This window comes from Pithys albifrons, chromosome 6 (genome assembly GCF_047495875.1).
Source record: "Pithys albifrons albifrons isolate INPA30051 chromosome 6, PitAlb_v1, whole genome shotgun sequence".
Lineage (NCBI taxonomy): Eukaryota > Metazoa > Chordata > Aves > Passeriformes > Thamnophilidae > Pithys > Pithys albifrons.
The window spans coordinates 34,111,558-34,126,781 of NC_092463.1; the positions used below are offsets into that span (position 1 = coordinate 34,111,558).

A 15,224-nucleotide genomic window follows, 5' to 3' on the forward strand; every position below is an offset into this window, starting at 1 on the left:
AGTGTTTTTGTAATAGCAGAATGGTGTTGCTGTCTTTATTGGGAAGTTTTCAGCTGTACTACTTTTACTGAACAGAAAAGGATTTGTTCTTGCATGAAGTGGAGTTGAAGTGGGAAGTACAGCAGTTTGCACATGAAAAAGAGCTGAAAAAGGAAGTAGACACCTGACCCTTCTTTGTACAAAGTGCAAAGGCTTGTTTTAACAAGCTGGTCCTCCGAATCTCTCACCATTGCAGGTACTCTGCCTTCTGACTCTGGCTTAACACACCGTTAGGCAGCTGTAACATGCGGCATCTGGTGGGCTCTGTGCAACTTCCTACAGCCTAAAAGCTTCTTTAGAGTGCAGAACAGCATTTAGTGTCTTGTTTGCTTGCTTAGCAGCTTGTAAAAATGATTGTTCTGGTGGGTTTATGGCAATGGGGGGGGGGGGGGTTAGGCAGTATCATAAAATGAAGATCAGGTTTTATGGTAAATACTTTATACACATGTATGATCTTAAAACTTCGTTTAGCAATCAGGAATAAAAAAAATTTGTTAACACTTAATACATGAGAGGAGTGATATTTTAAAAATGCACACGGTTTGTTGCCCAAATACATCAATTTCATTAAAATTTCAATTACACAAATGGGGCAGGCAAATCACTGATGTATGAAGTTCATATAAATCACATGCAACCAGCTCAAAATTTAGATATACATCTGCTGAGGTGGAGGAAGAATTTACAAATTCTACAATTTTGTTTTTTCCACTATATTAATTTACAATTTCGGGTTCTCTATTGTGTATAGAATGGCAAGCATCTTACCCCAAGCTGTAACTAAAAAAGAAACTGATATTATGTAAATATTTTAATTAGTTTGATTGCAGTTGAAGAAAACAAGGTCTTTTAAGGAAAGTTACAATAAATAATAAGATTTTTATTGAGTATTATACTATTTATTTGTTTATAATAACATACAATTATTTGTTTACAAAAATAAGTACCAGTGGAGTCCAAATGAGAATTAAATATATTCATGGCTTGGTCATGTGTAAGTAATTGAGTATTGTCGGAGGTACTTCTGGTCATGTGCACAGCTAAATCGTACTGATACAATCGTTTGCTGATAGTGGTTTATAAAGAAGGCAGGTAGTGAATTAACTGCTGGCGCCTGAGCCTCGTGCCACACGCATCAGCCTGCAGTGAATGGTATGATGGGTTCCAGTGAAGCCAGTGAGGGAATTCAGAGGAGGCAATTTGCAGGCAGAATCATGGATATGAGGAGAAATAAAGAAAACAGAGTCTGTATTTAATCTAACCAGTTATTGCTGTGGCATTTTTGTTCCTTACCCAGAGAAATTTTGTAGGGTTTTTCTGTGACATTTAGGTTCCTGTTGGCAGCAGAATCACTGCAAATATGCTGAGAGTGCAAGCAGCATTCTTGTACTGCAGAATTATTGCCAGTGCATTACTGATGTGTGCAGATACAACAGTTCGTAGAGTTCATTTTTAGTTGGCTACATTGATCAGGATTTCATTCACCTTTGGCTGTTTGTAGATTTGAGTTGGGAGAAGAGGAAAAAGAAAACGGAATCAGGTCAGTTATTGGAGGAGTATGTTTTAAGCTCACCATTGATAAGAGGGAAAAGTAGTAGAGTAAACCACGCTAATGTGATTAGACATGTTTCATTTTCTGTTAAAAAAAACAATTATAAAAGCCTGAGAATGCTGTCAGTATGTGTTTATGTGTGTCTGACACGCATAACTGCATCAAAAATACCGCACAGGAACACCAAAATGGAGGCTCGCCAGTCTCAGACTGAGTTTCTTACCCTACAGTCACTTCATGAAGAGGAACACACACACACTTCAGGGTCAGCACTGGCCTGATGTCTGCCTAGCTACCACCAGTCCATCCTGTGAGCCCAAACATAGTGAGTGCTGCTCAGTTTATCCTTACATGAGTTATTCATTGCTACCCTGGGACTATAAAACTGCTGATGGGTTTTTACAGGCCCACATCATTAGCACTAATGGGTAACTTACTGTTGGAGGACATCACAACTGTCAGGCTGTTACTTTTTAAGGTGCATGTGGTTCATTGGTGTGGGTGTGAATCTGCCAAAAGCTCCAGAATGACAGCAAACACCTACTTCTGGGATCCATCCTGTCTAGAAGCAGCTGTACATTGCCCTCGACTTACATGGATCTGTCTAATTGTACATTGTGAAATCAGTGATAATCACAATTGCACACATATGAAAGGACAGCCACTGCATGTTGTACCTCTTACTGCAGCACCCTTAAGAAGTGTCAGGGCCACTGTGTTGTTAGAATGTTGTTAAGTTTGATGACAAGTTGAGAGACTTTCAAACCTGCTTGATGTTGGTTCTTTTGCAGCAGTAGCAGACATGATGGGTTTTATCAATATGTAAAGTTAACCAAGCAATTAGCCAAGAAATTTGAGTTTGGAGTACATCAAAGATCACAGCCCCTGTCAAGACTTGCATCCATAAAAATTGATACAGAATATCAGCATACAGGTTATTGGTGGCAGGAAATAGGAAGAATTCAAGGAAAGACAGCAAGATGGTGAGAATGAGTTGAATTAAAAACTGATCCTTTTCCAAAAGCTTTTCAGTGTATTGAAAGAAACGAACTGCTGCAACCTGTATTTCTTACTGTACGTGGAGAAGAAATAGTGTTTTTAATGTGAGAAGCTCTGATCAGTCTAACTCCTTGTAAGCTCTATTTTCTCTCCTGCAAAATAAGAGTAGGGAAGTAGGAAATAAGCTGAAATAGCTGACTTGTGAATAAAAGTTACCAGCACATGTGTTGTTTCCAGCAGAGGAGTTCTGAATAACCTTGAAGAAGGCATCTCATCTCCAGGCTGAGAGATGCAATTTTCATGCCTAGAGTATACACATCTTACACAACTGGTTGACAGACATGACTGACCTTTTTGTTGCATATTTGACTGATCTGTCTCTCTAGTTCTTTCTCTGCTCTTCTGAGATTTTACTGTGGTTTATGAGCTCTGTTGCAGAGGGTATATAAGTATATCTTTCTTTAAGCCCTTCCAAGATTTCTGTTTTCACTGAAAAGCTCAAATAGGTAATGAAATGTTATCGATGCTAATTCTGTAGTCTGTTAAACATAAGTTATCTGCAAATTTCTCCATTAATTTGCATATATAACTCTATGATGTGCTATGCAGAGTCAAAGATTTTTACTTTTTCAACAGAAATAATATTTTCTACAGAGGTAGTCTCTGTCATCTTAATTTAATTGAATTTATTATAACTTCTGAGTCTCATATTTGCATTTTATTTGAAGAAATAAAACTGTATTACTGTCCAAAAACTGCTGATGAGTATATTACATGTCTCAAATGATTACTTACTATTGAGGTCAAACTTTGCTTTGCTTAATTCCTAAAACACAAAGCTAAGGAGTCACTTAACATTTCAAGAAGAGTAGTCAAAGGTCTTTTAATTAAATCAGTCTGCAGAGGGTATATCCTCCAAAAACTGCCTGGTAGGACTTCCAGAGATTAGGAGCTGACTTAATTTGTGTGGCGGCAAAGAAAGGCAGTGAAGCAGCAGAGAACTCTATGAAACCAGTTGGCAGTGAGCCTTCTGTTAAGCAACTGCAACTACGTCAAAGATACCTAAAAATACAACAGTTGGTTTGAGAACATAATGCCCTAACTCCAGTAAAAAGGCACTTTGTAAACAATCAAAAATGTGCTTTAAAATCAATCGGATTTATTCATATAGCAATGAAATATGAGAGGTACTACTCTCAGAGACATCACTAGTAAATGCTAAATAATTAAATTGTTTGTCCCTACTTCTCCTCTCTGGAGTAGAAACTAGCATTTTATTTCAGTCCCATTGTCTCTCTTTGTGGTTCTCCCACAGCCTGACACATCTGTCATGTCTTGTCTTACTATTTGCTTCTCCTGAGTTTTCCCCTTGTGTATTGTCTGTCCAAGCTGCCTTGTACTGTCTTCCTGTGTAGAATCATAGAATGGTTTAGATTGGAACAGACCTTAAAAATCATCTGATTCCAACCTCCCCTTCTATTTTCCATCCTGCTCACTTCCCCTCACTCTACTCTCACTTCTGCCCTTCTGATAATCCTACTGCTTGGACTTCCTCTCTGCAATTCTGCCTTTCCACTTCAGCTTCCTTCTTCCCATGTTCCCTTCTCCTATATAAACTACAAACCTTCCCTTTCTTTGTAACCTCAAGCCTGGATTTTCTGCATTTCTGTCCCTCTCCTGAGCTCTTGCTTTTATTTTCAAGTGCTCCCACTTCTGTGGAAACCCTCTCTTCCACTTCCCTCCTCTATGCATCTGTCTTTGCACCACCACCTTGTGTGTGAGAAACTGAGGGCACTTCTTTGCTATCATTTTATGCAGTTTTACTACAGTATTTTCCACCTGCCTTTTACATATTCATCAACCTCAGGTTTGAGCATCAATTTATAGCTTCAGTCCAGATTAAGACATCAGTGTGATGGCTCTGAAGGAAACAACTTCATATTTTCCTGCTTCTGCCCAGCAGTGTTGTCATCGCTGTTGTAAGAGAGCCGAGAGCAACAGCATTGATCTGTAATTCATTCTGTGCCAACACTATGACCCCCTACAGCAGGCAACAGCTGGCTGATGGTGAGACTTCCAACAAAAACTTGCCCGTGGAACAAGGTTGAATAGTCTTATTTCAGCCTTGCTAGAGTACTGGTAAAATGTGAAGGTGATGAATCACTACTTGTTTGATAGTTTCCATGCAGGCAGGTGCTGGTTCCAGGCAGTTAACTCCTGAACTGGACACAGATGAAAATCCAGGTTTGGCATCTCTCTTCCACACTTCTTTCAAAGGAAAAATACTGAAAAAAGTATTAGAAAACCTGGCCACCACCACTTTAGTACATTGTTAGGTGAAACAAAGAGTTGTAACAGATAGACACAAAGTTCCCTGAAAAGCATTGCAGCACTGTTAGTTTCATTCATATATAGCTAATTAAGAGCCTGCTTCCCAATGTGATGGTTATTTCAGTTCCTGTACACTGCACATTTTAAGTTGTGTTATCTGAGGGTATCCCAAAAGTGGGCTATCCAATGGCTGATTTCTAGAGCAGATGTCACTGTAAAAGTGGTTGACTTAGCAGCAGTAGTGTTTTTAACATCCATCCAGTCAGGCTGCACATATGCAAACCAGAAGCATTCCCCTGTTTGCAGATGTCTGCCTGCAGTAATAAATAAAAGCATATGTATTTTGAAACAAATATTTTTAGAAACTTCTGTTGAGGACCTTACTGCTGTTTGGACTTTCTGCCCTTTCAGATTTTGTTGCTTAGTCTATACATTTTTAATCATCACATCGCCTGCTAGCAGTGACATTTTTTGAAGGTAATTTTTCTTGTGAAGATGGAGAATGGACTTGAATTTCATTGAAGGACTCCCTGAGCTGCAGGATCATTGTTTATGGAACTCTCCTGCATCTTGTACTGCCTTTGAAGCCTGTTTAGAATTGTAGCTAATGATATCTTCAAAGTGTTTCTGTGTTCAAGGGCAGAAAATAAATTTCAAAATGCACTTTATATTTTAAACCAGTTTTGAATAGCTTTGAAACATGGTATTAGCTGAAAATAAAAGGCATAGATACAGACTTGCTATGTATACATAAAGAGAGAATTCCACGTTTCACCAACGTTTTCATTGTCAGCAAAGTGTCTCTTCAGCATTGCAATGGCTTTTTCTTCTGTATTATAAAAATCATCTGGTCTATGGATAGTTAAGGAATTTTAAGAATTTAAGAATGTGATTGATAATTTAATACCTCAGTGGGTATCCTAATGTAATTTCCCTCCATGGAGAGGTTTTAGTTTTGTCTACATCATTCCAAGACCACTTCTGTCATTTTCTCTGTGTAGAAACACTGTCACAGGGTTGTATTCATATGGCTTTTCTGAGTAGAGAATGGCAAATACTAAAACCAACCTACAATGCTTCAAATAGAAGAGACTGTGGTGTCAGCTACTGAATTGAATTTGCTTGGGTTTGCATAAACCAAAGTTCCAGCTTCCCACAACTGAGCACATAACCAGTTTGCTGACTAATAAAATACCTGGAGGTTTACATGGTAGCTGTCTATGTATTCTGATACTGGCATGTTCCTTTAAAACATGGTAAATGTTAGTGACAGTGTTTGAGAATACGACGACTTGAATATCTGTACTATTTAAGGATATTTTTTTCTGTTTTATCCATATAACTGGTATAGGACTCCTGGTTCCTTCTTCTAGGCATGCTTAGATTGAGTTAATTCTGTCATTTTCCTTCTCTAGGACTGTTTTTCTATTTATAAACTAAAATCGTAAAATACTATTTTGCTGTATCAAACTGCCAAGAAAATTCAGCTAATTCAGCATCTCCTTATATTTAAGGTGTTCTTTTCTATTTCTGTTTTGATAGCTGTACCATCCAAGTGTTGTAGTTTGACTGTCTGTTATACTGTGGATTTCACAGTTTTGTGATCATTACTGCCAGTTTAGCTGTGCCAAATAAGTAAGAATCTGTTTCAGAACATGAAGCAATGTGATCCACTGAACAGCAGGTACTGTGGGAGAAAGGAAGAGAGGGTAGGACCGTAACCTGGCTCTAAGACGTTGTGTCCTAACTCAGCTTAGAGTTTGGGGCACTGGATGGATTGTGCGTTTGAGAAAATTTGTGTTAGGAAGTAAGGACAGAATGTTGTGCATAATTTTCCACCTGATTCACTTTGTGGAAAAATGACTGAAAAGACAAGAATTTTCAGACTCTGCTTCCCAACCTAATGCCCACTTCATATGGACTGCTTGTGAATAAAAGCCACCAGCCTGTTTGGAAATGCTGTTTTGCTGACATGATCAAAAGGGAAGGCCTCAGCCTCTGGCCACTATCATTACCATTTTACTACTTTCCTGCCTGCCTGCTACATGGGCTTCCCTTTGCAAATTTTTATTTCTGTCTCTCAGACTGATTTCACCCTTCCCATGCCTGGGAAAATCTCAACAGGAAAATGCACAAGATTGATGGGGAAGAGAAGACACTTACATTTGGTCTTTTCTTTGTTTATACTCAAACATTTCTTCCTTTCTGTTTGAGGCAGTGGTTTTTTCTGTGGTGCTGGTTAACACTTTCTGTGTTTATAGGGTCCTGCCTTCTATAATTTTCTATAGGAATCTTCACAGTGCAGCTAACAGTACTACTTCCCAAACCCTTGTCTTTCCCTATTTTACACAACCAAGAGAAAATTCTGTAACATGTTTCAGTGTTCAGAATTTAGCAACAACATTTCTTGACAGGAGAAAATAAGGAGATATTCTTACCCAATTTTTATTGGGTTTCATATTTTCATTGTCCTTATATTTCTTCACTCACTCTGCTATTCAATCTTTGATTGCAGGCCACTAAAGAAGTAATAGAGCGAGAAGCCCCAGGGATGGCCCTGGCAATGCTGATGGGATCACTTAATGTTACTCCTCTGGGCATGCTCTCTAGGTAAGAGTATTTCCTTCAAAATACAGGGTGAATTCTTTCCTTACAAATACACATTGTTACCCAATGACTATGCCCAAATTACTGAATATTGTTATTGTTATCAAGACTAGAAGTCTTAACTTCAAAAAAGTCACCAAATTCCAAAAATGGTAATTGCATTCTTTCTTTTAATTCCCTTTGTAGTCTCTATTAGACAATGTGTTTTCCCATATTTTCTGTGCCATGTCATTTGTAATATTGATGAACACTGCTGAATAGCTGTCTTTTCATTCTAGAACTGTGGCATTTCAGTGGTGAGTGAAGAATTTTTCTGTGCCTTGTTCATCAAGTGCTAAAATGCTTTGTTTGGAAAAAATCCCCAAACCCTTGATAAAGAAAAATGTATCATTTTGATAGTGCTTTTTATTCCAGTATCAACAAAAGCTCTCTGAAGAAGTTAAATGGTATTTTGTCTGTTGCTTTCAGATACTGTATTTTAACTCCTGGAGTTTAGTATTTCCTACTAAATAACCAGTAACTGTTCCTCTGCCTGTAGTTGTTTTTTTCATTTTTGTAAGTGATACCTCTTAGTCTGTATTTTTTCTGGAGTTGATTTTTATTTTATTCTGTCAATTTGCCTCATTTTACCTATGATAGAAAGTAATAGTAATACCCTTCATAAGTTAATTTGTTTACCTTTATTTTAAGGTAAATAAGCAACAACAGCTGTTACAGGTTTTTGATTTCTCATATAATGAGGATCTAACAAGAAAATAATTTCATTAGAAATAAAAAGAAAATTTCAGAACTGCAAGTTTGCATTCAGATAGTTGCATTTTTAAAGGACAATTAGATGAGAGATTTAATGATTCAAGAAGGTGTTTTAAAATTTTCCATATCCTGTATCACATACCTGAAAGGGCAACATTACCAAGTTAACACCTTCAAATTCCATTCCAACCAGAAAATATTTTCAGTTTTTTATCTGTTAGAATTTTTATATCATAGTTTGTATTTATCTGAAGGAAAAGGACAATAGAATGCCACTCAAGAATAGAAGGGCTAATTTAGCTGTTCTGTTTGTGACCAAGGAAAGGATAGGCACTACCACGTTTGCTGTGGGATGTGGTGTGCTCAGGGTGGCTGAAAGGGTGTTACAATGGTAGTGGAATCAAAATGCTGGATTGCATCCTGACTCTGCTGTACACGTAGAAAGAAAATGGCCCTTAAGCTACAGTCACTTTCAGCAGTAATTAATGACAATGATGGGAGATAACGTTGCAAAGATCCTCCATGCAATCAGGGCTTTAAAAAATTTCCAGTGAACAGGCCTAAAAGCAATCAGCATACAAAAGGCCATTATTTTATAACACTGTTCAGATCATAAAGTTAAGTACACAAAATTACATTATAGTTTCTTCTACATGAATGCAATGTTTATTATGATTAGAAATTTTGGGAAATTCCTATGTAAATGCTTAAGATGGGAGGGGAAATAAATTTACTTTTGTTTGTTGTCTTGTATGTAATACTATGTGGGTATTGATGCTGTTTATTCAGAATCTTCTCTGAATGCAGGCTCATTTTCTCTGGGATTTTTCTTGCATCAATTATTGTTTGAAGACACAAATTGTTAATATATTTTCCTATACTTTCTGCAAACTGAGGTAGTGCAGTAATCCCCCCTTATATTGAGAACTAAGGCTCACAGTAAGAGAGATAAGAAACCTACACTAATTTTAGGTACACAAGTTGGGAAATGTATATCCTAATTTTTCAGGGTATTTAACGTTAAATGTCACTTGCCCTAAGCTTACTTCTCACTGACTTCATTTTGAAATAAGTTCTAATGGATAATTCTGCATGTAATTTCTATGACTTTTCAAACAGAAAAACAAAAACAGAAGTTCTGTTATGCAACATTAAACTGACTCTTCTATAAATCACCTGCAGGTTTAGAAATGTTAGATCAATCGTGTTAAATTCTGTCACATGAACTTTTGAATATTGTTACAGGTTGCAGGCTGTCTTGCTGCCCATGGGCCAGCACTGGGAACTCATTTTGTAGGCTGGGTTCTCAGGTAGTTGGGGCAAATGAAGGGCAGTGACACTCTCCTTCTCAGTTCAGACTCATGCCCAGAATCGAGAAGGGAGCGTCTTAGAGCATTGAAGACCTTTTTATGTGTTTCCTGGAAGTGTTTCCATTTCTTCTCTGTGTCCTTCCAAAACTTCCCTTATCCCAGAATTACCTTTTCCTTTCACCTAGTTCCTTGCCTATCAGCTGCCTGTGCCATACCAGTCTTTACTGGGGCTTTTTCAAGCCCACACTGTCCCCTTGGCCATCTGTTCTGCTTTCAACAGCGTATTTTCTTCCCAAGGAGATTGTGGGGTCTTTTCCCTGATTTTTTCTTCATTCCTACTCCTGCATCAGGCCTGCATTTCTTTTCTCCCACATCCAGTTTTTCCTTCCATTCCCTTGCTCTTATTCGTGTTATTTTTTCTGAGGCTTCTTTCTTGTTTTGAAATTTCTGTCCACTGCATCACAAGGTTGAGAATAAGACAAGATCCACATCACACCCCCTAACTGGTCTACATTTGGAGGAATATCATTAATTTTTCTCTCAAAGCACCCAGAATGCGTGCATATTTTGTGTGCTTTTGTTGGGAGCACACACAGTCCTTTTTTGCAAGCCATACAGTTCTTAGGTACTTTTTCTTACTTTTGCAGGCTCTCTTGAGAAATTTTTATTAGCTCTGTCTCTCTCTTGAGAGATTAGATCTGATTATTGGCAGCCAAATCTTGAAGTTTTCATGAGTAAGACTTCTGGTTTAGTCCTTTTTTTATTATTAGTTGATTGTACTGGTCATTTAGCTTATAATGTTCAAAATTATTGAAAGCAGAATAGAAGAGCCAAGAAGACTATCAAAGGAGCTATCTGTCTAACACAATTCCACTTCATTTTTCTTTCTGTGTGGACAGCTCCTATTTCCTTTGTTTTAAATCTGTCAAAAACTGTAACCCACATATGGAATTTGCTCGATTGAGTTTGTTCTCTCTGGGCTTGACTACTGCAACAAGAACAAATGAACACAATTCTTTAACTCAGTCTCTTCATCTTTGTGCTGCAGTAGAGCCTTGCTCAGCTACCTGGATTTCTTTCTTAACTGAGGGAACACAGTGTGAAAGAACTTAGTATGAGGAAACAGAAGGCAGGAGCCAGGCACTATTCAAACTGCCAGCTGAAAACAAGGCGTCTCTTCAGACTAGCTGGACTGTGATACCAAAGTTTCTTTCGTGGCACAAAAATGATCTCTGTGCTATTCACTTGTGAGCTCTGTGTTGCAGAAATACTTGTTACCCTGATAAAAAGTGCCATGCTACTCATAAATTACATTAATCACTGAGAATTATTTGTATAAGAAGAAATCCAGAGAAGTTGGCTACCCAACACACCACGTCTTTTGGCTCAAAATTTTTGGTAATGCAATAAGTGGAAATTATTTTCTTTTCTATTCTGTCTTTAATTTTAGTTCATTTTTTGTTCAATAATAAGATTTTTACAGTTTCTCTAAACTATAACCTCTATCTTTTTTGTTTGGTTTTATCCTTTTTCTTTTTTCTCATCCTTATATGCCAGCCCTGTGGTTTTCACCACTGTTTTTGTAAGCAGTGAAAGCACTCTTTCGAACCTCAATACAAAACTCAGTAATTTTAATTTTTTTTTCTTTAAAACTATTTAGCTAAAATGTTGACGAGTCAGACTCTAAATAACAGAAATCATTCAGCACTGGAGTCTTGCATGAACACCAAAGGAATCCCCTAAAGACCAAAACCAGCCAAAACCCACTTCCATCTTTGATAGTTTTGTCTTTTATTGAGGGTTAGGGGAAAACTGTTAGGAAGAATTAGGTATGAATTGCATAATTGTAATTTTCACTTGAGAATTATTGCCCTCTTTGCTTTTCTTAGTTGCATCTTTTTTTAAAAAAAGGATGTATTTGAATTAATTCAACGAGGATGATCTAATATTTTTACCTAGTCAGGAACATAGCATTTGACACTGTCAATTATATTGCAAAGGAACCATGTGTATGATTAAATCGGGACTATATCAGTTTATTGGATGCAAGTGAACGATAGAATTAAGGGAGCTACATCTAATAAGATCTAAGGTCTAAATAAGGATGGAAATCTAGCCACTATCAGTTCAGTGTTAGACCCTGTGAGCCTTGTTTGATGCTTTTTCAGCTCAGCTTCTCCTGAGTTTTTTTATGAGAACATAATCACTATATATATTGGAAATAAAGTTTAAAAAATCTGATAAATAATAGAATTTATCTTAAATGCTTTGGGTTTGTTTTGACAATGGAGATAGTTGCATGCAAGAATTTCAGTCTGTGTTTCTTCCTTTTCAGACCTGTATGTGGAATCAGAGGAAAAACTCTCATAATTAATCTGCCAGGTAGCAAGAAAGGGTCACAGGTAAGTGTTCTTACTGATCTGCTAATGAGGAACAATGATGAGTATTTCCCGTTGTCCTGAATGGTAGAAAGTGCCCCCTACAACAAATTTTACAGAAGTGAATTGAAATGTGCATTTCTAAAAGTGAACACACCATCCCTCTCAGCCAGGGACAACACAATTCGGGTCTGATTGAAAGTGCTGTGAGCAGGACAACGTTACGGGTAGTGCAAGCAAGCACTTACTCTGGCAGGCAGTGCCAGCGAAGAGTCTAATGGTCTCTTACACTTCCTTTTTCTCTGGGGTCTCTACAGCTTCCATGAAAGCATTCTTTTTCACACAGAAATACAAGGACGGCAGAACAGTAGACTTGCTGAAGTATGAAGAACATTCCAAGTTTTGATCAGCAAGAAGGAAAAAAGGGGAACAGAGTTTTTAAGAGTTTAAAGATTTTTTTAAAATCTTCTCAAGGTGGATATCAGGCTTTTTACCCTTTATCCAGTTTTTCTTCTGCATTTTGCTCAGTTTGAACAGAGAAGTTAGGCTTTATGTTTTTATTCATTCTTTGTTTTGACTGTATAGCTGAGGGAAACACGACTAAACCTCAACAGGAATTTTTGTGTGTCTGTGTTAGTAAGGCTAGATCTTTCACCAACTCCTGTGTCATTGGCTGGCAGGAAAGCAGTCTTTGCACAAATACTGCTAAGCTGAATAGCAAGCTGCACAACCTGATACAAGGCAGTCAGCAATAGGTAAAGAGGCTGGAGTTGGACCAAGGGTTGGACTTGATGATCTCGGAGATCTTTTCCAACCCAATCGATTCTATGATTCTATGAAAACTGCTAAGGTAGATTCCCCCATCACAAGAATATATTTCTTCAGGACTCAGACTGTGTCAGTGGCCTTGTTAAAAAATGTCTTTGCCTCTGGCCTCTAACAAATGCCTATCTGCTAGACTTTTTCTGAACCAGTAGTACCTTATCATGAAGGAGGCAGTACTAATGTGTTTAGCAGTGCAGCCCTGAAGTCACTGTTTCTTGAAAGACTTTTCTCTGGAGATAATTAAAGAGTGTTTATGTGGGCTGTCACCTGGAAGCTGAAGAGGAAATGTTTTCAATACTTGTATCCCAAGCAGCCACCATGCGTTTTCAGATACATTGTCAACTTGTTTCAGTTCAAGGACTCAATAAACCCTCCTATGATTCTACCATTCCTTAGAGCCTTTTTAGGATATCTAATACAACTGTAATTAAAAAGAAATTCAAAAGTCTTCAAAATATGCAGCAGGCATTGAAGGATGCTAAGATGGGAGTACACCTTCTTGAAAGTCTTCCAGTTGTGAGTGAGAAGTCATAGGCATGTACATGTACCTAACATAGTAGTGGGCCCCACATGTCAAAGAACTGGTGCACCAGTAAGAAGATTATTTCAGAAGTGAGTACTTCTTGTGTTGAATTATGAAAGAGATGAAATAGCCTACAGTCTCTAATGGTTTTTATTGTTAGTGGAACTGCTAACATGCTAGGTACAGAAGTAATTGTCATTTTCTGTCCTGAGGCAATCAGACTGTGAAGATAGATAAACTGCAGAAATAGAATGAGGAAAAGAAATGAAAAAGTGTTAATACGTATTTTAACAGTAGTTGATATAGGGTAAGTAATGAGAAAAAGGTAATTCTGCTGGAAAAGAAAAATACATCATATGATTGCATTATACAAGGAAGCTTTTGATAAACTGATGTTTTATTTGTTCCTGCCATGATCATATTCTGTCCTGTCACAATTTATTTGAGCACAAAGCATCTTTAAAGTATCAGATTTCAGCACAGATTTTTCAAGATGAATAGTAGAGAAAATTGTCTCCTAACAAGCTGAATCTCAAGACCCAAAAAGGATAGATTGTTACCATGAATTTTTCTCATTTTTCTCTTCTATGACTTGCTAATTTCCTTTTCATTGTATAAATATGATCATATTAGAAACTTATATTAAGCTATGAAATTGCAGCAGTGTATGTATTTCTTTAATAAGATATTAAAATATTAATGGCAGCAGTGTGAATGCTTAATCTCAGAAATGAACCACATGCCATCTTTTCTCCAGAGAAGATTGTGTGGCATGTACCACTGAATCCAGATCTGTAGAATGCTTCAGTTTGCTCTGGTCTTTTTTTTTTATTTAGCCTTGCAAAAGATAATTAATGTTATGAAAGAGGGCAAAGTGTGCAATTACCAGATGCTGATTAAAACCATTTGGTCTGTGGCAGTTTTTTGTAAGTGTAGTAACAATTGCCTAAAACAATGAGTTTCACAAACAATACAAGCTTTTAGAGAAGTGACTGGGAACTGAAGCATCAGCAGTTAAGCCAACACAGCTCTGTTTCAGTGGTAGGAGTGGGGAACATGCTTCTCTAATGAGGCAATTATTGATGTACTTTTTCACAGTTATTGCTCAGTTCAGAGGTTGTTGTCCTTGTTTATCACTTACTTGAGGTCTGTGTTGTTACTGAAGTAATGATGGTTGTATGCTTCATTTTTAAACCATTTAAAAAGTAATACCATGGAGGCACAATAACTCTGCAGTTTGCAGTTAGATTGTAAGTCTTTTTTATTTTTTCATTATTTTTATTATCTTCACAAATATGTTTTAATATGCATTCCTTATATACAGCATCTTACACTCATCCAGTTTGCTCCAGTTCTTCACAGTACTAAATTGAATGTTTAAAGAATTTATAAGTCTATTAAGTGATCTGATTTTTCGTTCATTACTCTTTAAGGAGTAACTGAAAGGTGTGTTCTTATTTAGAAGCTTTAAGAAAATAGTGTTTGTGAATCTTGTTTTACTTACAAAGAGGCATATATAAACTCCAGTAATTTATGAGGGATGCTTTGCCCTTTGTTTAAGTAGTCATTTTCATTTATTTAAAATAATTTATTTTGGTATCTGTTTATAAAATTTTTATCTTTATTTTCTGGATACTCTAAAATTTCAGAATACATTTTTTAAAATATTTCTTTTATACTTGAAGCAAAACTGACAATGATGTACAACAAAAGGAATAATTGCCAGCTTTGTCTGTCAACTTGTGTGCTCCTTGACTGCATTGCTATGGCAATTCATTCTTATGACCCTGCCATTATCTTCCAATAATTTAATGTTTATATACAGTCTGCTCAAATGACATGAAGAAAACTTTTGACCAAGGTGCCTGGCAGGAAAATGGGAGACATTAGTCATAAATTGAATAAGG

General features: G+C 37.0%; 1 protein-coding gene across 20 annotated transcripts in view; it reads left to right on the plus strand.

Annotated features, from left to right (window-relative positions):
• The window catches only part of GPHN (gephyrin), a 290,109-nt gene that overhangs the window by 171,055 nt on the left and 103,830 nt on the right, over positions 1-15,224 (plus strand). For all 20 annotated transcript variants that reach the window (XM_071558087.1, XM_071558093.1, XM_071558090.1 and 17 more), the window contains 2 exons: positions 7,437-7,531; positions 11,927-11,993. In XM_071558087.1, the coding sequence (XP_071414188.1) occupies positions 7,437-7,531; positions 11,927-11,993 (162 nt within the window). The remainder of the gene's footprint in view (positions 1-7,436; positions 7,532-11,926; positions 11,994-15,224) is intronic.